The 26,806-nt window shown below is 44.9% G+C and overlaps 1 protein-coding gene across 1 annotated transcript in view; it reads left to right on the forward strand.

Moving 5' to 3' along the window:
- The first annotated feature begins 425 nt into the window (after positions 1-425).
- Positions 426-26,806, forward strand: part of LOC310790957 (receptor-interacting serine/threonine-protein kinase 3-like) — an 87,392-nt gene continuing 61,011 nt past the window's right edge. The window contains exons 1-4 of the mRNA XM_083652670.1: positions 426-488; positions 1,136-1,301; positions 1,387-1,552; positions 14,304-14,453. Coding sequence (XP_083508796.1) covers positions 1,144-1,301; positions 1,387-1,552; positions 14,304-14,453 — 474 coding nt within the window. The 5' untranslated portion in view covers positions 426-488; positions 1,136-1,143. The remainder of the gene's footprint in view (positions 489-1,135; positions 1,302-1,386; positions 1,553-14,303; positions 14,454-26,806) is intronic.

Below are 26,806 nucleotides of genomic sequence, written 5' to 3' on the forward strand. Positions count from 1 at the left end.
GCAGTCAAAACTGTCAGGTATTGACAACAAAATACAACTAGTCTTTTCATATGAACAATATTTAGTTAACTTTAGTTAGACGAAATTAACTTGTTTGGAGGTTTATAATATCCAGTTTTCCAACTGCCCAGTGTTGTGCTATGTTGGTCTGCTGATTAGCTCACTTTAGATGATGTGGTTAATGTCTCCATCTATAGGACACACGGTAGAACTTCATCACCTGATTTGTGAATTATTTGCTTCATACCAGGTTTCTGGCCTCATGTTAGACTGGTTTGATGACATAGCCTACTGATAGTGGCTGCACCCTCAGATGAAATGTTCACAGAAATTAATAACTCTCTCTCTGTTCTGTCTCTCTCTCTCTCCCCGCCCCCTCTCTCTCTCTCTCTCTCTCTCTGTCTCTCTCTCTCTTCAGGTGAAGACAGAACGTCTCAGTGACTTGATCTGGATGCTGCTGTGAATTAACCAGGAAAACATCTTCCAAGGTAACATTACAGTTTTTTGATGATCACTAGCTGACATTTGTATGTTATACCTGCATAGTCGACTTGTGCAAGACTTGTGCTAAAGTCTCTCAAATCATGAACCTGCTGTTTGCAGATGGCGTTCATAGTGCTATAATATCCAACCTTTGCTCTCAATGTGGCCAAAATTAACATAATTTTATTTCTGACTTTTAGTGGAAGCCTGATCAACTCTAGTTAGGTTGTAGTCTCAGTTCATTGAATTGGTGAAATATGCAGGATGTGTGAGAAGAAGTAGGCCTATGTAAGTTCAGATACATGTTGTGTTTCTGTTGATACATTGTGAACAAAACACTACAACCTCCACCAAACTGAGGTTCACTCCCTTTCATACTAAAACCTCTTTGCACATTTAAAGTCTCAGTCATCCCCAAGGCTAAAAAAAAACAATCATTCTGTTTCTATAAACATGGATGACAAAATCAGAAGATTAGATGTCGATAGTTTTTGGGATAGGCTACTGAACAATGAATTTCAGATTAATTTTTCTTCTTCTTTCAAATGGAGATAGGCTACATCATTTTGGAAACAGACTTCAGATATTGGAACTATGAACTGTGTACATTTCCTTACCATGGATAACCTCCCACTGTAACCTTGCCCTCTAGTGGACTATATGGCCCTGTCCAGCAGTCGAGATCCGGTGTTGGTTGGTGACTCCAGCCTGCAGAGCTGGGAAGTGATTGGCTGCGGGGGGTTTGGACAAGTCTATAAAGCCAGGCATCTTCAGTGGAGATGTGAGGTGGCTGTTAAACTGCTTCATAATGATGACGGGTAACTAGTCACTAAGAGATTTATTTTGACTGCAAATAACCGTAAATTGTTACCAGTGCGTCTAACCGACACGCGTCACACACAGGTCGGGCGAGTCCCTACTGCGTGAGAAGGACCTGATGGTTAAGGGAAACAGCCCATTCATCGTCCAGGTGTTTGGGGTTTTCCAGGGCCGGCCGCCCTCCTATACGTCCCCACAGCTCGGCCTGGTCATGGAGTTCATGGAGAGAGGATCCCTGGCCTCCCTGCAGGTAACCTTTCTAGGTAGAAGTTTAAATATGTAGGTAGTACTTTTAGATATGTAGGTAGTACCTACAGTATATAAACTTCTATCAGAAGTCTACCTACCAGAGCCCGACCGATATGGGATTTTTCAAACAGATACCGATATCGATTTTAGGGTTAGGGTTAGCCTATACCGATATACAGTATCGGCCGATATTATTTACATATGCGTACTATATATACCTAAACACAATTTTTTTGCAGTAATGATCCCTAAAATATGGTTATCAAACATGTGACAAAGATATGTATTGGAAGTAGGATATTTTAGTTTAAATTTACAATATTTAGTTTAAACACCTTGTTTCTTCCACCCTCAGCCAACTGTAATAAATAAATAAATAAATAAAAGTGTCATACTAACTGAATAGGACGAATCAGCGTGACGTCACTTGCCACCCAGAAATGTGGAACCCCGCGGCAGTTAATAGTATGAGTTGTGTCAAACAAACGTTAATATCTCAAAAACTATACATCACATCGCTTATATTTTTACATTCTGAGTGAGAGCAGAATTACCTCAAGACTTTGATGTGTAATATATGCATGTCGTGTTAAAGTTGTGTGAACTGTCACAGTTTTTATAATGTAAACAGAGTTGGCCGGCTTGAGTCAGACCCTCAAGCCTCGCGCCACTTGGGCTCCATAGGGTTCCATTGCCGTTGCCACCCAGTGACCCGGTTTGTTTACCAAAATGCTGCTCGGCTGATCCCTCGTATTATATATTATATTTGAGCTGGAGCTAAACTAGTTTGCAGTGCATGTGTTCTATTCTATAGTCTATTCAAAATAGCTTAATCTTCACTAATTCATTTTCATATTTATATTTAGGGCCTGTATTTCAATGGATTGGACTAAAAAATTAACTTTTTTCCTCTCCCCCTTGTTTATCTAAACATGTCATCTTTAGCAATATTTGGCTGTTAAAACCTTCATGATGCATGAATTAATACTATAACATTATTGCGATAGTATAATGAGTGACCATTTTTGGTCAATCAATATGTTAACACATTCACTGCCAGCCATTTTTTTTTTACTGTAGGTAGCTTCTGCCAGAGGTTTTTTTTGAGGATTCTGGCTCATCTTTCAAGACCCGAGGATTCTTTTCTGCTAAGATTTTGTGAACACAAAATATCTCAAAAGAACTAATCGAATGTGTGCTTTCTCTGTCTAAAAGAGTTAGTTTGTAGAGTTAGTAGTTATGTAGGCATTAGCACTTGAATACAGCATGGTTTCAGCGTCTGAAAATTTAAGCTGAGATAAATAGCTTTTTGTGAAATTCGATAGAACAGTCACTTTAACCATTCATTTTTGGCATCAGTAAGACGTCAGACATCTAAACAATAGTTTTGAACAGTAATTTCCTCCATAACAGCAGGAAACCCGCCTCTACTTCAAACTCCTCCCTCCGTGTGTGTTCTTCTTGGCTGCAGCGGGCGTGTCACAAGCTCGTTTCTGCTGCTGCTGCTGCTGCTGCTCCTGTCTGCTGGCGGCCGCTGGGCGAGGATGGGCTCGCTCGTTTCTTGGGGTTTCGGTTGAGAAACCCCAAGAAATGGGGTTTCTTTTGCGATTCTGGTCTTATTTATGCTGCGTGTTTCAAAGTGTGTTGCACCCATAATCTATTATGCAAATTTGCAATCCCCCACCGCCAGCAATCAGCGCGAAAGCGAAAGCGTTTTCGCCAATCCATTTTACAGTATGAGAATGGTTTCATCGCGCGTTCCCCTGCAGTTTTGGCTCGGCTTTTTCTAGTCTGGAGAGCACTGTCGCCACTTAGTGGGTCGGTGGAATGGGTTGTACACGTTCGGTGGCTTCAATATTTATATAAGAGATGTAAAAGGGTTAGATCAACGTCCCACCGTCAATTTTTTTTTTTTTTTTACGTATCAACACGTCATTGGCAGTCAACCGTTGGATTTTTTTTGACGTATCAACACGTCATTGGCAGTGAACGTGTTAACACATTCACTGCCAGCCGTTTTTCAATACTGTAGTTAGCTTCTGCCAAGGTTTTTTTTTGAGGATTTTGGCTCATCTTTCAAGAGCCGAGGATTCGTTTCTGTTAGGATTTTGTGAACACACAATATCTCAAAAGAACTAATAGAATGTGTGCTTTCTCTGTCTAAAAGAGTTAGTTTGTAGAGTTAGTAGTTATGTAAGCATTAGCAGTTGAATACAGCATGGTTTCAGCGTCTGAAAATTTATTCTGAGATAAACGGCTTTTTGTGAAATTCGATAGAACAGTCACTTTAACCATTCATTTTTGGCATCAGTAAGACGTCAGACATCTAAACAATAGTTTTGAACAGTAATTTCCTCCATAACAGCAGGAAACCCCCCTCTGCTTCCAACTCCTCCCTCCGTGGGCGTTCTCCTCCGCCCTCCTTGGCTCTGCAGCGGGTCTGTGACAAACGAGTTGCTGCTGCCTGGCTGCTGCCTGGCAGTCTGGATGGGGCTCGCTGGATGGGTTTCGCTCGTTTCTTGGCGTTTCGGTTGAGAGCTCTGATGAAGCTCTTGCGATTCTGGGCTTATTTATGGTGCGTGTTTCAAAGTGTGCATCCAGTCTATTCTTGGAACCCCCCACCGTTGCCACCGCTGTGCGTCAGCGCGAAAGTGAAAGCGTTTTCGCCATCCATTTTACAGTATGAGAACGGCTTCCTCGCGCTTTTCCCTCCAGTTTTGGCTCGCCTCTTTCTACTCTGGAGAGACATGTCGCCACTCAGTGGGTCGGTAAAATAGATTATACACATTCAATACCTCCAATATTGGTATAGGAGACGTAAAAGGGTTAGATCAACGTCCCACCGTCAAAAAAACAAAACGTTGGATTTTTTTTGACGGATTAATACGTCATTGGCAGTGAACGTGTTAACACATTGAGTGCCAGCCGTTTTTTTCAATCCTGTAGGTAAGTTGTGCCAGGTTTTTTTTTGAGGATTCTGGCTCATTTTACAACAGCCGAGGATTCTTTTCTGTTAAGACTTCGTGAACACCAATCATCTAAAAATAACTAATAGAATGTGTGCTTTCTCTGTCTAAAAGAGTTAGTTTGCAGAGTTAGTAGTTATGTAGATATTAGCCGTTGAGTACAGCATGGTTTTAGCGTCTGAGACAGGAAGCTGAGATAATCGCAGTTTTGTGAAATTCAATCAAACAACAGTCACCTGCCCTGTGATTATGGGTGCCCTTGGGCAAGTCTGTATACTGTATTGTGTGTGTGTGTGTGTGTGTGTGTGTGTGTGTGTGTGTGTGTGTGTGTTCGCGCGTTGCTCCGCGGCTCTGAGAGGAAGAGATCTCTGTCCGTTCTTTGCCCCCACAGCGTGTCTGTCTCCCACTCTGTGTGCTCTCTCTCTCTCTCTCTCTCTCTCTCTCTCTCTCTCTCTCTCTCTCTCTCCTCTCTCTCTCTCTCTCTCTCTCTCCTCTCTCTCTCTCTCGGGACTAGAGAGAGAGAGAGAGAGAGAGAGAGAGAGTGTGTGTGTGTCTCCAAACTCCTCCCTCCGTCTGTGCTGCGGAGGGGGTGGAGGCTCCGCGGCCGCTTTCGGGCAGTCACTCTGGACTGTAAAAAAACTGGCTCGTTCGTGTCGGCTGAGATCTTTGAAGAAGCTTTTGCGATTCTGGTCTTATTTATGCGCAAAGGTACTCGAGTGTGTGTGTGTGCGCGCGCGCGCGCGTGTGTGTGTGTGTGTGTGTGTGTGTGTGCGTGTGTGTGTGTGAAATCGAAAGAGTTTTCGCCCAGCTATTTCCTTGTAATTAGACTGGCTTTCTGCAGCGGACCCGCCGTGGCTCTGGCTTTCTCTCTGTCTTGGGAGAGAACTGTCGCCACTTAGTGGTCGGTAAAATAGATTATACACATTCTCTTCCTCCAATAGTGATATAGAAGACGTAAAAGGGGTTGATTGATGTCCCACCGTCAAAAAAAAAAAATGTTTATGTAAGACGAGATAGCTCGTCTATGGCACTCAACCGTTGGATTATGTAAGACGAGATATCTCGGCTATGGCACTCAACGTGTTAAGTGTCATTGGTGCATTTTTTTTTTATTTTTTTTTTGTGTTTGCCAAACCTTATACCCTCAGATGACATCATACATACCCAAATGTTTATTCATTTTCAGAATTTTAACCCTTTATAAGCCAGTTTGTTTTGATTATTAAAAAAAATGCTTTCTATTTGTTTCAGCTTTCCACAATTTCCCACAAAATACAATTCCCACCCAAAGTTTTTGGGTGGGATTAACACTCAAGGGTATATGTAAAAGTTTGGCACCAACATTGTGTTTGTTCCTCTTTTATTTTTGACGCAGTGTCAATTAAAAAAAAAAACTACACCTCAATTGCGTTAGACCCTCTCGTTGACCATTTTTGGTCACTTAGGAGAGTCCTTTCTGGGCAAGCAAGTGACCATTTTTGGCCTTCACGCAATTTACTGTAGGTGTAGTTTTTTTTCCCCCTTTTTCTTTTTGCTAAATTGCTTACAACTGTTTACACTGCCTTTTCAACACAAAATGGCCCTCACCATCGTCACGTTTGTTTTGCCCCCCCCCCCCAAATCCCCCACCCCCTGGGAGGGGGCCCCTAATCTATATCCTGCTTGGGCCCCCAGATGGATAGGGCCGGCCCTGCCTGTGAACCAATGTTGTCCAGCATTGCATTGCCCGGGGCGCTCACTGCAGTATGGCCGCCCCTGGAGCTCCAGAGGGGAGGGCTTTTAGCTCCAGAAAGGAGGAGCTGCATTGATGAAGCCGGCCCAGCTGCAATCGGCTGCAATGAGGAAACTCACTCCCGGGAGAATGTCTCGTCCTCTCGGTGAACGATGAGGCATCGTCACCCCCCACCTGCCCCAGAGCCCCCGCTGGATTATAGGACTGGTCCTCTCCCTCTCCCCTGAAGCTGTAATTTGTATGCTTCCCGCATCGGCGAGGACCGCGTGTCCGTGTGTGTGTGAGCGTGCTCCCGGCTCGGCCCCGCGCCCTCCCCTCTCCCCTCTCCCCTCTCCCTTTCTCTCACGGCTCAAATTTCACTCTTCACTCTGCAGCCTCCCCCTGACAGAGTGACAGAGCGAAAATGGCTCCATGCTCATTTCCGTGCGACCGGGTCAAACGTAAAGCATATTCCGATTGTCCTCAAGATCGGAATATGCTTTTGCGGAGGACAGCGAGGCGCTCGCAGGCGCAGCAGGCTCCACACCAGCCCGGCGGTGTCCACCCGCTGTGCCGACCACCCCCAGTGCCCACAGCCCGCAATGCCAACGTTAGGCGTGGGGGCTGGAAGGGGTCCAGCCGAGCGGCTCTCAAAGTTGTAGGGGTGTGTGTGTGTGTGTGTGTGTGTGTGAGAGAGAGAGAGAGCGTTCAGAGGCAGGATGAGCAGGGCTCCATGCTGCTTGCAGGTGGGCTTCCCACATCTCTGGCAGGCAGTCACTCACAGGCGCGTCGGGGGGCGGAGGGGGCGGGCGAGGGGCATTCCCTGCAGCAGTGTGTGTGTGTGTGTGTGTGTGTGTGTGTGTGTGTGTGTGTGTGTATATGAAGAGAGTGAGGCGAGAATGACCAGTTTTATCTCTGTACCTGCAGTTTAATTTTTTTAATTTCTTTAGCTATAGCAAAATTGCCTGCAAAACATGAGAAAATGTTGCAAGCTGCTGAAAAATAATAAAAACTAATGTTGAAGCCTTAAGTCCAAAAAGTCTGGAGGAAGGCGTTAAAAAAATCATTTTTGTAAAAAGTGTCTCAGGGCCCAAAAATAGCAATTTTTTGCAGTTTATAATGGTTCTTAATGGGAAAATGACTTTTGGACACTAACGCAATAATGGTGCCATTTGTATTTTCCCGGGGCCAGAAATGCCTGTAGGTACTCAAGTGTTCAGATCCTTGATATAAGCACCAACCCCCCCCCCCCCCCCAGCCACGTTTCATAGGATTTATGGCAATTCAAAGCACATTTCTAACAATGCGACCAAACCTACCTAGCCAAAAAAAGCCTAACGCATCATGAAGGGTAACGTTAACAGTCACAAGTTGTGGTTCCTGCTGAATCAAGAGAGATTGAGAATGATAATAACAGCAGCATCAGCGGACAGGCGTGTTATTTGCTATACAGGTTCAGGGGCGACGGTGGAAATGCAATGACTGGAATTGTTCGGTTTGAGGGTGTACTGAACAAAACTGTTTTGTGTGAATACATGCTCAAAACTAGAATGACCACAATGTGGACTTATGCCTCCACCATTAACACATTGAATGCCAGCCATGTTTTCATTCCTGTAGGTAAGTTGTGCCAGGGGTGTTTTTGACGATTCTGGCTCATTTTAGAAACAGCCGAGGATTCTTTTCTGTTAAGAATTCATGAACACCAATCATCTAAAAATAACTAATAGAATGTGTGCTTTCTCTGTCTAAAAGAGTTAGTTTGCAGAGTTAGTAGTTATGTAGATATTAGCCGTTGAGTACAGCATGGTTTCAGCGTCTGGAAATTTATTCAGAGATAAATGGCTTTTTGTGAAACAGTCACTTTAACCATTCATTTTTGGCATCAGTAAGACCGTCAGACATTCTAAACAATAGTTTTGAACAGTAATTTCCTCCATAACAACAGGAAACACCCCTCTCATTCAAACTCCTCCCTCCGTGTGTCTTCTCCTCCTTCCTCCTGGCTGTACAGCGGGCGTGTCAGAAGCGCTTTTGCTGCTGCCTGCCTGTGTGCCTGCCTGCCTGCTTGCCTGCGTGCAGACGCTCCTTGTGCGAGTCAAGATGGGCCGGGGAATGCGTGGGCGATGGGCAGATGTTGATTCTGGCCTTTCTGAGGTGTTTCAAAGTGTGTTTCACCTATGATCTATTTTGCAAATCGCTCTCCGCTCTCTGTGTGCTGCTGCCGGTGCGCGGCCGCTCTCAGGCAAGACAAGTCTTGGAAGGATTACTGTAAAATCGCCACGGCATTTCCTTGAACGGCTTGGTCCCGCGGCAGTTTTTTCTTTGATTTCGGTCGTCTGGGGGAGCACTGTCAACACTTAGTGGGTCGGTAAAATAGATTATACACATTATCTTGCTCCAATAGTGATCTCGAAGATGTAAAAGTTGTTGATTGATGTACCACCGTCAAAAAAAAAAAAATGTTTATGTAAGACGAGTAAACTCGGCTCTGGCACTTAAGCGTTGGATTATGTAAGACGAATTATTTCGGCTATGGCACTTAAGGTGTTAATTCATTCTTGAGTCCAAATCGCCAATTGAGGCAAATTGGAAGAAATTCCGTCAAGGCGCTCATGAGATGTTGTGTTACAGAGCATGGGAATTGGGTGTGTGGTCACAGTGACCTTGAACTTTGACCACCAAAATGTAATCTGTTCATCCTTGAGTCCAAGTGGACGTTTGAGGCAAATTCGAAGAAATTCCATCAAGACATTCCTGAGATATCGCGTTAACAAGCTTGAAAATGGCATTCGAGGGGTCACAGTGACCTTGACCTTTGACATTTGATAACCAAAATGGAATCAGTTCATCATTGCGTCCAAGTCGATGTTTGAGCCAAATCAGAATAAATTATATCAAGCCATTCTTGAGATATTGCGTTAACGAACTTGGGAATGGCGTTCGTGAGGTCACAGTGACCTTGAAGTTTGACCACCAAAATGTAATCAGTTCATCCTTGAGGCCAAGTTAATGTTTGAGGCAAATTTGATGAAATTCCGTCAAGACATTCCTGAGATATGGCGTTAACAAGCTTGAAAATGGCATTGGAGAGGTCACAGTGACCTTTACCTTTGATCACCAAAATGTAATCCGTTCATCCTTGCGCCCAAGTCGACGTTTGAGACAAATTTGATGACATTCCGTCAAGGTATTCCCGAGATATCGCATTAACAAGCTTGAAAATGGCGTTCGAGAGGGCACAGTGACCTTGGCCTTTGACCTTTGACCACCAAAATCTAATCAGTTCATGCTTGAGTCGAAGGCGATGTTTGAGGCAAATTTGATGAAATTCCGTCAAGGCATTCCTGAGATGTTGCGCTAACAAGCTTGAAAATGGCGTTCGAGAGGTCACAGTGACCTTGGCCTTTGACCTTTGACCACCAAAATCTAATCAGTTCATCCTTGACTCCAAGTCGATGTTTGAGGCAAATTTGATGAAATTCTGTCAAGGCATTTGTGAGATATCGCGTTAACAAGCTGGAAAATTATGTTTGAGAGGTCACAGTGACCTTGACCTTTGACCTTTGACCACCAAAATGTAATCAATTCATCCTTGAGTCCAAGTCGATGTTTGAGACAAATTTGATGAAATTCCATCAATGCATTCCTGAGATATCGCGTTAACAAGCTTGAAAATGGTGACCTTGACCTTTGACCTTTGACCACCAAAATCTAATCAGATCATCCTTGAGTCTAAAGCGCAAATTATGCTCAAGCGAAATCGACGGTGCTGACTGCGCCGAGGGGGTCGCCGGCGCCACAGCTGGGCGTCCTATCGGCACAGCTCGGCATAGGGGGCGTGCAGCTCCTCGAAAATGTGACTCCGCGGCGTCAACTCATTGTTGTGAGGAATGAGGAAATGCGATTTCCTCATTTAACAGTGCTTGTCCCTCATCTAGCAAAGCCTTCTGCAGGCTCACCGGAATGAGTTTTGAAATGGAGGGACAATAAAATGCTCCCTCAGTAAGGGCCTTTCTTTTGTTCCTACTACATTTTGTAATGATTTTGGTACCATAGTTGACTTTCATAAATTCTTTCGCATTGTTAGACTGAGAGAGTTTTTTGATCACAACACTGATGCTCAGTTGGTCCATTCAGTCAATGCCTCTACAGTAGATTCCCCTGAGGCGACCGGCATTACTTCCAATGCAGGGAATAAGACCCCTTTTAAGAAAAAATCCTTTTTCATTCCTCCTAAACATAGGAACTCCTCTGTTGACACATACTGCAGATTAGTAGAGAGTGAAGTCTCCCATCTTCTTGGCAAGAAACGCCACTACATGGTTACCAATAATCTTTCTAAATCTCAGCGTTCTGCTCTTTTAGAGCTTAACCAAGACACTTCTGTGGTAGTCCAGTCAGCTGACAAAGGTGGTGCCATTGTTCTTCAGGATAGAGTTAGCTACATTGGTGAAATTAACAGGCAACTTGCTAATCTTGACTTCTATCATAAATTGAGTGGTAATCCGATCTCTACCTTTAAAGAGAACATTGATTCTGTACTGAAGAGCTATCTTGATTCGGGTGACATAAATAAAAATAAATTTGAATATATGAAAGTGGATTGTCCAGTTATACCTGTCATCTACACATTACCCAAAATTCATAAGAGTTACACTACGGTCCCTCCTGGTCGACCCATTGTTTCGGGTATTGGTTCCCTTACAGAGAAAATTTCTTCTTTTGTTGATCATTTCCTCAAAGCACATGTTTTATCACTACCTTCCTATGTTAGGGATTCCACTGATATCATTCAGGTCCTACAAGCTTTGGAATTGGTAGAAAGGGATTCTCTCCTGGTCACTCTTGATGTGGAGAGTCTTTATACTAATATCCCACATCAAGGTGGTCTTGAGGCTATTGAACATTTTCTCAATCAGAGGACGGTATGTATCCCCAGTACGACCTGTTTAAAACAGCTCACTGAAATAGTGCTCATTAATAATTTCTTTTTGTTTGATTTTTTTTTTTTTTTTTTACAAAAACGTGGCACTGCCATGGGGAGTAAAATGGCTCCCAACTATGCTAATTTGTATGTTGGCCTTCTTGAAACTAATCTTATTTTGAATCCTCTCTACAATCCTTTTTTACCACATATCCAATTATGGAAAAGGTACATAGATGATACCTTCTTGATCTGGACTGGGTCTGCTATAGAACTGAGTGCTTTTCACACATTTCTTAATAACAGCAGTGCATCTCTGAAATTTACTTTGGCCTCAGATCAGACTTGTATTAATTTTCTGGATATTTTGATTTGCAAATCCAATGACAGATTGATTACAGATCTGTATAGAAAACCAACAGATCGTAACTCCTTACTTCATGCCGAGAGCTTTCACCCTACACTTCTCAAAAAGGGCATTCCTATTGGCCAGTTTAAGCGGTTACGTAGGAACTGCACTACAGATGAATCCTTTTCTGCTCATTCCAAAGACCTTGAAGCACGGTTCCGACAGCGTGGTTATCCAGAACACTGGATACAACCAGCTTCCACTAAGTATCATGGCTGTACACAACATGATTGTCTCACCACTAGGGAGAGACAGAGTGGAGAGCAACCCATTAATTGTATTATTCAATACTCGCCTCTTGGCCGGCAGTTTGAGAAGATAATAAAAAAACATTGGCATACTCTCAGTTCTGACCCTGCCCTCAGCAAAACATTCTCATCTCTACCTCGTCTCGTTTATAAAAGACCTCCCAACCTCAAGAGCCTTCTGGTCAGGTCTCATTTACCACAACCTGCCCCTTCTCACTTCCTGTCCAAGATTCCAGATGGCAATTACAAATGTGGTAGATGCACCCAGTGTAACTTCACTTATAAATGCAACACATTCAACCACCCAGTCACTGGTAAATGTTACAAAATCAAAGGTATTATCAGTTGTACTACAGTCAATATCATCTATATGATTAAGTGTGTTTGTGGGTTGGCCTATATTGGCAAATCTTCCAGAGCCTTGAAGACCAGGATTTCAGAACATAGGAGTGACATCAGGACTAAGGACTTAAAAAATCCTGTAGCCCTTCACTTTTCTCAGGCTCAACATTGTATATCATCATTGAAATATATTGGCATAGAACATGTCAAACTGCCACCTAGAGGAGGAGACCTCAACGCTCTACTCCTAAGGAGAGAAGCATACTGGATCTCTACTTTAGATACAGTTGCTAGGGGCCTGAATGAGTAATTTGACCTCAGACCGTTCCTGTAGCTACTCTTATTTTAATCTTTATTTCCACTTTTGTATTTCTACTCTTGTAACTCAGATGTGGATTTTTGAACTGCCTACTTCCTGTCTGTTAGCAGAGTTGTATGCCCTATGTGCTCTTTTTGTAACCTATATTCATATTTAATGTACTTTTACTACTGATTATATGATTGGAGAATAGTCTGTTCTCTTTCTTCTTAACTATTGCCTTTGTTTCATATTTGTGTATTGCATTGTCCATTGTAGGCTATTGGGGTCTTTGTTTCTCCTACACAGGATTTGACAGGAGTTTCTTTGCTGTTTTTGAGCTCCACCCCATCTGATCTCCTACACTGGTCATATATTGCATTTTCTTAATTGTTTGTCTTGGGTTTGTATACTTCATTGATTTATTTACCTGTGTGAAGCAAGATGCACTCCATTTTCTTACTGGTTGATTGTGCTCACATGACACTTTTTTCCCCTCTGCCAATTGGGTGTGACCCATACTGTATAAATGTGAGTGCTCTGTCATTTCCTGCTTCATTTCTGAAGAAGGTCCTTGTTGACCGAAACGTTAAAAATAAATCAACTGGGAGCAAGTCGAGCAGTGTGCGGACTCTATTTCTTTTTATGTTTCATTGCTTTTGTCCTGCACCTGCATTTTGAGTGGATGTGCGCGCTCTACTTTTTATATGTACAATAAAATGTTCCCCCACCGACATGATTGCAAGTTCTTGATAAACGACAAGATAACGTAGACGTGTTTTGGACGAGGTCCGTTCGAGTATGCACAGTCTCGCTGTTGCCGCTCGGCGGCGGCAAGGCTCCAAGTCGTGGCTGCGCATAACCATGCTGGGCGCTTAAGTCGATGTTTGAGGCAAATTTGATGAAATTCCGTCAAGGCGTTCCTCAGATATCGCGTTAACGAACATCGGATGGACGGACATACGTACGGACGTACGGACGGACAACCCGGATCCCTAATGCCTCCGGCCTGGCTATTGCCGGCGGAGGCATAACAAACGGTCACAACTTGTGGTTGCTGCCGAATCGAGAGATTGGGAACAGCAGTGTCAGCCGTGTTATTTGCTACAGGTTCAGGGGCGACAGTGGTAAACTGTAAATGCAATGACTGGAATTATTCGCATTGCGGGCGTACTGAACAAAACTGTTTCATGTGAATACAGGCTCAAAGCAAACACTACTCACACATCGATAATCTTATTTATTGTGGACAAAAACGAACGTGTTTTTGGCTAGAAGCCATCGTCAGCGTGTGAAAACATGTACACATCCACTGACAAGGTATTTAACGTTAAGTAGCTAACACTAGGTTCGGGTGACGCTATGAATTATGCACGTTTTCACGGAGAGTAAATGATGGGGACGTTATATCTACTTTCCTGCAAGGCACGGCACGGTAAGATAGCGTGAAATCAACACTCAACAGACTATCCAGTCCAATGTTGTCCGATGGGCTGCAGCCTGCATTTGCTCTGATGCGTTTACCTAATTGGAGGCTTAGCTAACGTTAGCATGTCTTTCAATCTGCTACTGTGCTAATGTGCTTTGTGATAAACTGAGTGACATGGCGGTTGTCAGGCACATGGGGCAACATTATTGAAAGGGGATTTTTTTTTAGGGCCCCTGTCAGTCAAGGGCCCTTGGAATCGTCCACACTTTCCTCCCTCTAGCTACGGCCCTGACCGGGTATGTGCCATCTACCTACCGATCGTCCTACAGACCTCTTTCTTTCTGGCCTGCACCAAGAGTTTGTATTGTTCTTTTTTCACACATTATGGGAAGAAACCTAGACTTTTCGTCTTCCCCTAACAGGACAGCTTGCATGGAACCCCGCCCTGGCCGCTGGCCTTCAGACTAGCCCACGAAGTGGCTCAAGGCATGAACTTCCTCCATAGCCTCTCCATCCTTCACCTGGACCTGAAGCCCCATAATGTGCTGCTGAATGGCAGCCTCAATGCCAAGGTGAGTCCCACACTTCTGGGGGAAGTTTAGGCCGCCTCATACTGCTGAGGTTCATACTCAGTGGTGTAGTGGTCACTGGAGAAGTGGGTAGACTGTAATTTACCCCCCCCCCCTATATATATATATATACAGTATACACACACTGCATGTGTGTGTGTATATATACAGGGCTTAAAATTTGGCGCGGGATTGCGAGAATCGCCCATATTTTTGCCAATTCCCGCAGATTTGTAATTTATAATGCGGGAGAAGTCCCGCAATTGTTTGCGCACCAATGTATATAATGTTAGACCGTCAGAGCGGAACGGACGTTTGCTGAATACGGACGACTGCTCGCCATGTTGGACACATTAGAAGCCGGACTGCTCAACGTTACCTCAGGCAGACGTGTAGCCTCCCCGCTCGGCGCATTCAAAGCACTTCATACTCCCAGAGCTGGCAGAATCCATATAGACAAGTTTCCTGGCCGTTCCTAGGGCGGCGCCATAGCAGCCTTTCGTGTCACCGGCTTCCGGTTAAGTCCACATTGCGTCCACAGCAGCGAGCACATCAGAAGGCAGCAGCCGAAATATCCAAACTTTTTTTACAACGATCGATAACATCAGCTACACCAACGTTAGCAGACGTTATTAACAATGGTTAATACTGGAACACATTGTGCAGTGCGTGGCTGTCACAATACACAGAAACGCTTGAACGAGTGGTTGGATCGACAATGTTTTGAGCATCAGCCCGCTAGCAAACGGCTTTGTCCCTGCACTCGACTGTATTCCTCCTACCGAAAACCAGCTGAGGATTCGGATTCATGGATGTGGCTGAAGGCTTTAAATCTGAAGAAGCCGCCGAAATACGTTAATGTTTGTTCTCACCACTTTGTGGACAAAAAGCCAACCAAAGAGAATCCTTTCCCTGAACTGTGGCTAGGATACGTGCGGCCTCCTCAGAAAAAGAGACGCAGACTGGAGCGAGGCACTGCTGCTGAATTGCCGGGTAAGCTAGCTCGCTGGGTAGTTATCATGTTAGCAACGATATAGCTGATCATCCATGTTATTATTATTTGGCTACGTTGTGTTAGTTTTGTGTGTTTACTTTGTAGCATTGCCTGGTGTAACGCTAGTTAGCTAGCTAGCACTGCAGAGGCTAGCACTGCAGTGTTGAGCTAATGTTGTGGGCTTGGATCAGCCTCCCCGACGTTCCAGTATTTACCTGTCTGAAAAGTAATGCTTAATGAATAAATATGCTTAGTGTATATACAGCCAAGTTCCATCCATTCAGATTAACAAATCATCAATTTGCAGGGAAACCCCTGGTGTTCTCCAGAGCCCACGTTGTTAGTACAAATTACAGGCTAATGTTAGCTTGCCAGGCTGTTGCTAGAAACACTACAAAGTTCCATCCCTGATCACATTTACATTTAGAGCCTTATTCTCTCTCCTCTCTCTTTCAGGTAATGCAGAATCAACACCCAGTGAACCTGAAGCAGAACCTGAACCTGCACCTCCAACACACCGCGATGCTCAGACCCAGTGGGAAGACCCAACACAGGCTGACCATAGCTATGCCTATGCGTCAACAAAGGCAGTCATGGTCAATAAAGCTACGCAGTGTGGGGCAGAAATCCAATCTACTGTGGCTAGCACCATGCTCCTTACTGATGACAACTCAATGCTATTCACGGGAGTGCACCTGTTGTGGTTTTTCGATTTGGTGTCTGCATTAATGCCGTTCAGTCAGCCCTCATTTGCCCTTCCTGTTGTTGACCAAATCTTGATGACCTTAATGAAGCTAAAACTAAATCTAGGAGATATTTCTCATCGCTTCAATGTGTTTACCAGCATGGCGAGCAAAGTTATTTCTCACTGGATTGATGTGATGGGTGAACAGTTTAAATACTTTATCCCCTGGCTTCTAAGAGAAACCATCCAGGCCACCATGCCAGTTTCATTTAAACAAAACTACCCTCGAACCACCTGTGTCATTGATTGTGCAGAAACTGCTATTCAGAGGGCAACAAACCTTGACACCAGGAGTTCCACTTTCAGCCACTACAAAGGAACCAACACGGCTAAATATCTAGTTGCTGTTGCTCCCAATGGGCTGTTCATGTTTATATATAATGCATATGTAGGCAGAAGCAGTGATAAGTACAGTACATCACAATGGACAGTGGGTACCTGGAGCACTTGAGGCCAGGTGATGAGGTAATGGCTGACCGCGGATTCACAATTCGAGACCTGCTCCATGAAAGAAAGGTCAGGTTGAATATCCCTGCATTCACCAACAAACGTGGACAATTGACAAATGAGGAGGTGACATGCACCAGATGAGTGGCCAATGTGCGCATCCATGTAGAGCGAGCAATAAGAAGGCTCAAAGTTTTCAAGATTTTGGCCCAAACTGTCCCCATCTCCATGACACCAAGGTTGGACAAAATTCTAACAATCTGTGCCGCCCTAGTTAACCTTAGGGGGGACCTCATACGGCCGCCAAAAGAGCCTTAGATATGCACACATGATGCATCCATCTCAAGTTGCAGCAACTAGATTGTGTGACTCAATGTGAAGGGACTCAATGATGACTTCTCATTTCAACCTTTCTTATGAATAGACATGTTTTTGCTATGTTTTCATGTTCTTTTGTTTTTGGATTATGTAAACATGTATTTTTGCTATGTAATCATGTTATTTTGTTTTTTTATTCTGCTGCTGCTGATATTCTGTTTTACTTTGTTGCTGAATAGACTGTTTTTTTTACTTAAAGCGTAACTTTTTTCATCAATAAAACTCTGTAAGAGATTTTGTGTCATTGTAGTACTTCCAGGAGTTCACTTTTCCATGTCATACAGCAGGGGTGGCCAAATTTTTTTGGTTGTGGGCCGCATACAGAAAAATATAAGGAGTCGCGGGCCAAACAATATTAAGCGCGGCAGTTTTCGCGGCAAAAAAATTGGACCAGAAAACCCTTGTGCCATCAAAAATTGAATTTCTACCTAAATAAATATATGACACATAGTTTATTGATGCGCTCACCTATTACAATGGGTATTTCTGTATGTTATCAAATTTTCTTTTCCTGTGCCAACAGGTTAAGACAGAGATAATTTAACATAACATTAGTGTTAAACATTAATTCATTTTTTTTATTTTTATTTTTTATAAATAGACCATGTCAGGGTGCCCAAGTATAACCCATTTTCAATGGTTTTAAATTGAAAAAACGAAATGGGGGGAATCCGTTTTTTTGTTTTTGTTTTTCAGTTGCTTTTTCTTAATGTTTTTGTTTTTCCGTTTTTTCCCCCATTTTCGTTTTCGTTTTCCGTTTTAAACTTTGAAACAGAAAAACGGAAAATCGTATTTAGCAATTTTTTTTTTTTTTTTACTTTTTTTTTCTTCTAAATTCATGGCGGGCCACTTAAAAACGGGCAACGGGCCGCAGTTGGCCCGCGGGCCGTAGTTTGGCCACCCCTGTAGGGTTCAATGCATTCATTGTTTTTGGTACTTGAGTGCAAACAGTTATGAATAATTAATCAGAATCAGAAATCAGAAAATCTTTAATGATAGAGGAGTCTCTTCACAAAATTGTGAGTGTTCCTACAATGAATAGAAAAAAATAGCATCCGATAGAAGTAACAATGTATAGTTTATGTGTATACATAATATATAATATATCTATATCTATACACTAATAAATTATATAATAATAACAATCATGCATATGTTGATTTATATATCTATAATATATCTAGCATCCAATAGAAGTAACAATGTATAGTTTATGTGTATACATAATATATTATAATATATCTATATCTATACACTAATATATGATATAATAATAATCATGCTCAAGTTGATTTATATATCTAATATATCTAGCATCCAATAGAAGTAACAATGTATAGTTTATGTGTATACATAATATATTATATATCTATATCTATACACTAATAAATTATATAATAACAATCATGCTTATGTCGATTTATATATCTATAATATATCTACACAGTTATAAGTAAATAGATATAATAATAACAATATCAATAATAATAAATATATATAATGTATCTATACTATAGAGCAGAAACACTGTGGTATTTTGCGCACAACTCCAACCGTCCCTCGACAAACCCAGCAAACATCGTCTTGACCGCGACGTCACCAAACGATAGAATTGTGGTTTGGCATCTACCATCTAAGTCTGACCTTCTCTCCACGTTCCTCCAAAGTAACGTTTAGACTGTCACTACAAAACAAAAAATATTGATCTCATATTGCTTTGAAAACACCACATGTAGGTGTCTTTTGTGTTTTTGTTGAATATGACATTTGATTGACAATTTACCTGTTGTGTGATCAGATAGTCATGCACTCCACCTGCAATGACGACTTTTATTGAACGCCCTTTTATTTTTTTAATATGAAAACATGTTTATGTCATATAAGTGCAAGTGTCTCTTGCTATGGGCTTGTATTTATCACAAACTTCCTGAATCCTGATATTGTCCCATTTCTCTTGCCGTAACTAAACGCAGTGTTGTGGGTTTTGGATGTGCTATGCTGTCTGCTAAAGTCACGTTGGTTATATTATCGTAAATGATATAAATATACCTGTCTCATCGCTGGTTGAAATCATGAAACAGAATTAGCGAGGCAGCTAGCCTATCAACGCAACTTCCAGTCGGGACCGTCAAAATGCTAAGTGCTCAATGTTAAGTATCTCTATATATGACCAAATCCGTAGCATTTGTAACTAATTCGGTGGTCTAATGGATAAGACACATGACTGCGAAGCTGGCGCCTCAGGATCGAATCCTGCATGAGGTGGGATCTTTTGTCTTTCAAAAATCGTTGAATCTGGACATGTTGTGGGGAAGTAGAGGAATTACGTCGCTAAGATTTCCATTCAGAATATATAATTAGACCCTGACTAGATGTAGTGGTTTGACGTGCAGCAGACGGTCGTTATACGTGAAAATGTTTGCTGGGAACTCATCTACTATTTTCGGCAGCATGTGAGCAAAGTAGAACCTGCGCAGCCTTGTGATATGCTGTTCAGCAAAGGCTTGGTTGAAGGGCACGTCTACTTCTATGTATTCTGCTCTGTTCCAATGATCCCAAGTTTGCATTTTTTCGGCGGTCGCTAGTACGTTACGCTCCTCTGACTGTATTCACAAAACACCGGAAAAGACCGACACGACGGCGGCCGAGTCCGGAAGCAAACCGGAAGTGCCCAGGAAACTTGTCTATAAAAACCCCACATGTTTTACCCGAAATGAAACATCCAGGTTTTGTGTCGGTCGGTGGCCCTGAAAACTGCCCGGCTAATGTTACAGTGGCTAACCGGAGCTAATGTTAACTCATTGAGTGCCAGCCACTTTTGGAGAACGGACGCTCCCAGTGCCAGAGTTTCAGAGCGTTTTCAGTGATTTCTCGAGGCCCACAGAATATTGTGTGATATTACTATTTAAACACCGAACACGCAAAAAGAACAAGGAGACTCTATTGTATCATCAGCAAAAAAAAGTTTATTGATACCATTTTCCGTTCTTTAGTTATGAGCCGGAGAAGATAGCTTGTTTTCAGCGTTTTCAGGCATTTCAAATTATAAGCTGAGATATTCAGCCTTTTGTGAAATGCAGCATTTCAAGCACATTCACTGACTCTAGCTAATATTTTCTGATGTAGTGACCTGGTGTAGTTCTGTGGAGCCTGCGTGCCCCACCCCCCTCTCCCCCACTCAGCTGCAAACTCCTCCCCACACCCACCCAGTCTATTTTCGGAGCCTCCGTTTTTGCGCCGGGCGGCTCCCAGGCGGCTCACAGCGTGACAAGGAAATGCCAAACGGGACTGCAGGTAAAGGTTTGGCCCTTCGGCGTCGGGTGCTGCCTTTCTGGTGGGTAATCGTGTGGAGAAACTATATGCAGACAGACAGACAGAGGCAGAGGAGCTCAGTTGTGAGCGCGGATTGACTGATGTTCGCAGCCGTCAGCTGCAGACAGAGCAATCTATAAATGGCTCTGGCTGCAGCATGCATCGGTTTCTCTTTGATCACGGCTTTTTCCTGCAGTTTTCGGACCTTTCTGTAATCTGGAGAGCACTGTCGCCACCTAATGAGTCCGTAAAATAGGTTTTACACCTTCAATAGCTCCCATATTTGTACAGGAGATGCCTGATGCTTTGATCCACGTCCCACCGTCAAAAAATGCAATTGACGAACATACTCGTCCTTGGCACTCTACGTTACTAAACGAAATGACGAACATACTCGTCCATGGCACTCAATGAGTTAAATTGGATGTGGGGTAAGTCCCTCGATAATATCTGTGTCGTTTCACCTTTGATTGAAAAATGCTTCCACCTGATTAAAGAAAACATGTAATATTTTATGTAATACATAAAACATCAGACAACATCACAAAATGTATTGTCTTTAATCAGGTGGACACAGACAGATAGCCTAATGGTTTATAGTGGACAGACTTCCCATGTCTGCCCATTCACTAATAGAAGTGTAGTCTATCATGGAAGACCAAATAAGGCATTGATAGAGCACCCCATGCTGTCTTACCCCTCAGCCCAAATGACGTCACTAAATGACGTCACCATCTCCGACGTCACCTTCTCTATGACGTCACCTTTGCAGTGTGACGTCAGTTGCCCAAATGACGTCAGTTATGACATCATAAATGCCCTTCTCCTGGTACTATATAAAGCCCCCATCACCACAGCTTAAATCACACTCGTGCAGTCATCACTCACCTTGTGTCAGCATCACGCATTCATCCAGCATCTCCAGAGCAAGAAGCTTCATCCCACCACCTCCCCAGATCACCACCAATGTCATGACTCCTGTCGAAACAGATGCCCTTAGGGGGGATGTCCTATCTCATACAGCACTGACGCCCCTCTCTCATAAGCAAGGGGAGCGTCACATCATGGAGTCATACGCCATACTCAAACTGTCTATTCTGATTCAATAAAGTTTGTTAAAATTGTATTACGAGTCTCTCATGATTGAACTCTCCCCAATGCCAAATGTGTTACAGCTTTACCAGTAACATGACAGTAAGAAAGGCAGATGTAGTGAGGGGGCGGCTTTAGCTCAGGAGGTAGAGCGGGTCGGTGCTCATCTACTAATTTGTACTAACAACATGGGCTCTGGAGAACACCAGGGGTTTCCCAGCGAATTGATGATTTGTTAATCTGAATTACTAGATTAGGCTGTATACCTATAAAATATATACTATACTAAGCATATTTATTCACTAAGCATTACTTTTTTCAGACAGGTAAATACTGGAACGTCGGGGAGGCTGATCCAAGCCCACAACATTAGCTCAACACTGCAGTGCTAGCCTCTGCAGTGCTAGCTAGCTAACTAGCGTTACATCAGGCAATGCTACAAAGTAAACACACACAAAACCAACACAACGTAGCCAAATAATAATAACATGGATGATCAGCTATATCGTTGCTAACATGATAACTACCCAGCGAGCTAGCTTACCCGGCAATTCAGCAGCAGTGCCTCGCTCCAGTCTGCGTCTCTTTTTCTGAGGAGGCCGCACGTATCCTAGCCACAGTTCAGGGAAAGGATTCTCTTTGGTTGGCTTTTTGTCCACAAAGTGGTGAGAACAAACGAAAACGTTTTTCGGCGGCTTCTTCAGATTTAAAACCTTCAGCCACATCCGTAAATCCGAATCCTCAGCTGGTTTTCGGTAGAAGGAATACAGTCGAGTGCAGGGACAAAGCCGTTTGGTAGCGGGCTGATGCTCAAAACACTGTCGATCCAACCACTCGTTCAGGCGTTTCTGTGTATTGTGACAGCCATGCACTGCACAATGTGTTCCAGAATAACCCATTGTTAATAACGTCTGCTAACGTTAGTGTAGCTGATGTTAGCGATCGTTGTAAAAAAGTTTGGATATTTCGGCTGCTGCCCTCTGATGTGCTCGCTGCTGTGGACGCAATGTGGACGGAAGCCGGGGACATATAAGGCTGCTATGGCGCCGCCCTAGGCCAGTGCTGGGAAACGTGTCTATATGGAGAGAACAGGGAAAGGAGGGCTAGCTGACACAGCAGTAACAAATTACAGTAGTAATAATAACATATCGAACAATCATATGATAGAGAAATATAGACACACATTTTGCAAACATACATATGTCGATTTCTTAGCAACCAAACTATGCTTAACTTAATTTTCTGCAGGCCTTTAGTAGTGAATCCCTTTGCCAAATAAACATATAGATCCCCCCCCCCCCCCCAAAAAAAAAAATATAAATCCCCCCTATCTGAAGAACATAAGGGGGGAATTCCCCCCCAGTTTGCGAAGTGAATTTTAAGCCCTGTATATATTGTAACGGGTTGGGTTTGTGTGCTGCTGTTGTGTGTGTACTGTTCTGTGCATGGGGAGTTACGGGGGGTCTGTGAAGGCGACATTTAGCCAGTGGGGGGGGTGAGAGAGGGATTCACCTGTGATTGGCTGGGGGGAGGGGAGCTGTGAGAGCGGGGGACAGCTCGGGGAGTTGGTGTGTGGAACCGGAGAGGGAAGGTTGTGTGTGGGAAGAGCGGAGAAGCTAGGAGGAAGCTAGCCGGGGGTTTTGGTGTGTGTTGTGGGGTTGTTTTGGCGTGGGCTACGGCTGACAGTAGCCCCGGACCTGTGTGTTCAAAGAATAAAGTGCGGTGACTAGATCCTGACTATCGCCTCGTTCCTGACAATGCTACACTGGCGTCAGAAGAAAAACTAACGACTGGAAGGCTCGAGCGCGACCTGGCGTTAGCAGTTAGCTGTTTGTGTGCTAGCTGCTACAAGGACCACGTGGAATGGTGCGCAGGGAAGAATGCCTGTCGGTGGACGGGGGGGAAAAGGAACTACCGACCCCGGAGTTTGGCTCGGTGCTTGCTGGCATGGAGGGCCGCCTGAAGCAGGAGCTCAGCGCGGTACTTGCCGGCGTGGAGGCCCGCTTGATGCAGGAGGTCAGACGGCTGTTGGAAGCTACGCCTGCCTGGGCAGAGGGGCTTATGGAGCTACTATGGGAAGTCGGGCAGCGCGGAGAGAAGCGGACGGAGGAGCCGCAAAGAGTGTGTTGGACCTGTGGAGAACCGGGCCACGTGGCGAGGTGGTGGCGCAGCGGTTCCGGGGGACAGACGGGGTACGCGGAGCAACGATACTGGGGACGGCCAGGTGTCTGCTGGTCGTGCGGAGCCTTCGGGCATCTCGCCAGGGGGTGTCCGGAGGCTGTCGGGGAGCAGAAGACGGCGGGAGAGGAGAGACGTGCAGGTGGCTGGCAGGTGAGACTCTGCTGGTCGTGTAAGAGGCCTGGACATTTGGCCAGAGACTGCACTGGGACAGTGGAAGTCAGGGAAGAGACACGGGTTGGGGAGAGTGTGGAGAGCCGGGGGGAAGAGAACTTTGTTAGGATCGGGAGAGCGACGCTCATATTTCCAGGTGAGCAGGTGTCGCTACTAACGCCGGAGGGACCGGCACAGCCGAGCTGCGCTACGCCCCCCACGGTTGCTGTACGGGAAGCCGAGGTGGTGGTCGCGGCCGTTTGTGTTCTCCCTGCTGTCCTGAACACGCCGCCCCCTGGGGGAGGGGGACAGGAGGACGAGCGTGGGCGAGAGGCGGAGAAAGAGGGGGAGTGTTCAGATGTGGACCTGGCGGGCGAGGACGACATGGCCATTTGGTCGGTCGAAGCGGAGGAGTGGAAACGCAGGCAGGCGGAGGACGCGGATATCGGTCCGGTGTACACGTGGGTGGTGGCCGGACGCCGGCCCCCTGTGGAGCAGATTCACACGTTTTCCGGTGCCACGAAAGGACTGTGGGATATGTTTGCGAAGCTGCGTCTGAGTGAAGATGGAGTTTTGGGGAGGGGGGAGAAAAGAGGGTTCCAGACGGTTGTACCCAGCTCCCTCCGAGGGCTGGTACTGCGGTGGGCGCACAAGGGCCTCGGCTGTCTCAGGCATCGCGGGCATGAGGAGACGCTCCGCCGTGTTCGTGGGGGACACTACTGGGGCAAACACAAGGAGGATGTGCGGAACTACTGCAGTGCGTGTGATGACTGTGGGACACAGGGGGGGGGGGCTGAGGAGAGTCACCTGGCGGAGGAGTGACCCCACTGGGGGGGGAGAGGGACTTGTGTGCTTCTGGTGGGCCAGAAGCTTTGATGTGCGGGGGAAGTGTAACGGGTTGGGTTTGTGTGCTGCTGTTGTGTGTGTACTGTTCTGTGCATGGGGAGTTACGGGGGGTCTGTGAAGGCGACATTTAGCCAGTGGGGGGGGTGAGAGAGGGATTCACCTGTGATTGGCTGGGGGGAGGGGAGCTGTGAGAGCGGGGGACAGCTCGGGGAGTTGGTGTGTGGAACCGGAGAGGGAAGGTTGTGTGTGGGAAGAGCGGAGAAGCTAGGAGGAAGCTAGCCGGGGGTTTTGGTGTGTGTTGTGGGGTTGTTTTGGCGTGGGCTACGGCTGACAGTAGCCCCGGACCTGTGTGTTCAAAGAATAAAGTGCGGTGACTAGATCCTGACTATCGCCTCGTTCCTGACAATGCTACAATATATAGAAAAAGAGCCTGCAGACCCAAGAACACTCTGGCAGTGTTTCGTTAGCATCCCGCTAATAGATGGGCGACGAAGGTGACTCAGCATGGCGTGTTACCAAACTTCGAACAAAACCGGAGATTTACAGGACGATTGATGGCAAAACTATCGTGGAAGATGAACTGTTAAGCTTCCTTGCTGTCAAAATGAAGACTTTGAATCAGGATGACATTATTTTAATGACTGTAAATCACTTTGGGTCAGAGTGGATCGAAAGCTCCAAGAAGGTCCTATTTGAACTGTGCCCTGGCACGTCGCAGCGGTGTGTAGCACATAAAGGACCACAGAAAGATGCTAACAATGTCAAGAGTTGTCTGAAAATACTTAATGAGGTTGGTGAAAATGTTCCTCGCTTTCTGTCCTATCACTTAGACGAGCTACCACCAGTGACTTTTAACAGCCTTGATGTCTCTTGTCTGGTTAGTAGAATTGAACGCCTAAGTGCAGAGATAGCTTCCATGAAACATGTCGTGAGTGAGCAGTCAACTGCCTGTGAGGACCTCCGTGGAATAACTGCAGATATGAACCAACGCCTGAGTGTGATTGAGCAACCCGTTGCCAGCAAGGGTAATATGACCAATATGGCCCAGCACCGCGGCCCAAGACACACGGAGCCTACGCCTGGAACCTCGAACCTGACCAACGCTGAGGAGACAGCTGACGGGAGGAGTGATGCGACAATGTCACCTGCCTGGAGCCGTGCTGTAAAGGGAGGAAAGCACAAGCAATCTCCCGGAAAAAGGCCTACTACTACAGCACAAAACAAGCCTCGTCTGAATCCCCCCAGAGAGAAGAAGACCTACTGTATGGTATAGTTGGAACCAGTGCAGCGGGGAACATACTAGCGGTAACAACTAAGCTGGTGAGTGTGTTCGCGACAAAATTTGCGCCTGACCTAGACTCAGCGACACTGGCTAGTTATCTGAAAGACAAGCTTTCCAGAGATGTAACTTGTCTGAAGATAGACACTGACCATACACGGTACAGCTCTTTCAAGGTTACAGCTGAATGCAAGGAAGTAGGCGAGATGTATGTGCCACAGCTGTGGCCAGAAGGGACCTATGTAAGGCGCTTCTATGAGGCTCGCAAGCCTAGGGCTGCAGCAGGGGTCAGTGTAAACACACCACTTGACACAAGGATGCGTGCATCTGAGCCTAGGGCTTCCAATGCACGATAGACAATGATAAACTTCTATGAGAGTTGTCTCCTATAACTCGCGTGGGCTGCGCTTTGGACAGGGCGCTGGAGAGAAAGCGCAACGCGTTGTTATTGACAAGCTCCTTGAGAATACTGATGTCTTGTGTGTACAAGAGACTTTTCTAGCAGTACAAGATCTGGACAAACTTAATTCTGTGCATAATGATCTCCCTGGGGCAGGGGAATCTACGACAGACCTAAATACCCGAATTCTGCGTGGCAGGATCCCAGGGGATGTGGCCATACTCTGGCGCAAGAGACTTGACCCACTGGTCAGTGTGATCAGGTTAGATGTGGACTGGTGCATAGGCATCAAGGTTGTGCATGAGAAGAATGTTTTTATAATTCTGAATGTATATACTCCATATAAATGTCACAAAAATGAAGATGAATACCTGAATAAGCTTGCTTTTATAAGCTCTTATATAAGGGAAAATGAGTATACATCTATATTTGTTCTGGGCGACTTGAATGCTGATATATCAGATCCTCACTCGCTTTTTGGTCAACACTTGATCCAATTCTGTAAAGATAACAAGGTTATTCTTTCCACCAA

This window comes from Poromitra crassiceps (assembly GCF_964638095.1).
Source record: "Poromitra crassiceps genome assembly, chromosome: 16".
In the NCBI taxonomy this organism is placed as follows: Eukaryota; Metazoa; Chordata; class Actinopteri; order Beryciformes; family Melamphaidae; genus Poromitra; species Poromitra crassiceps.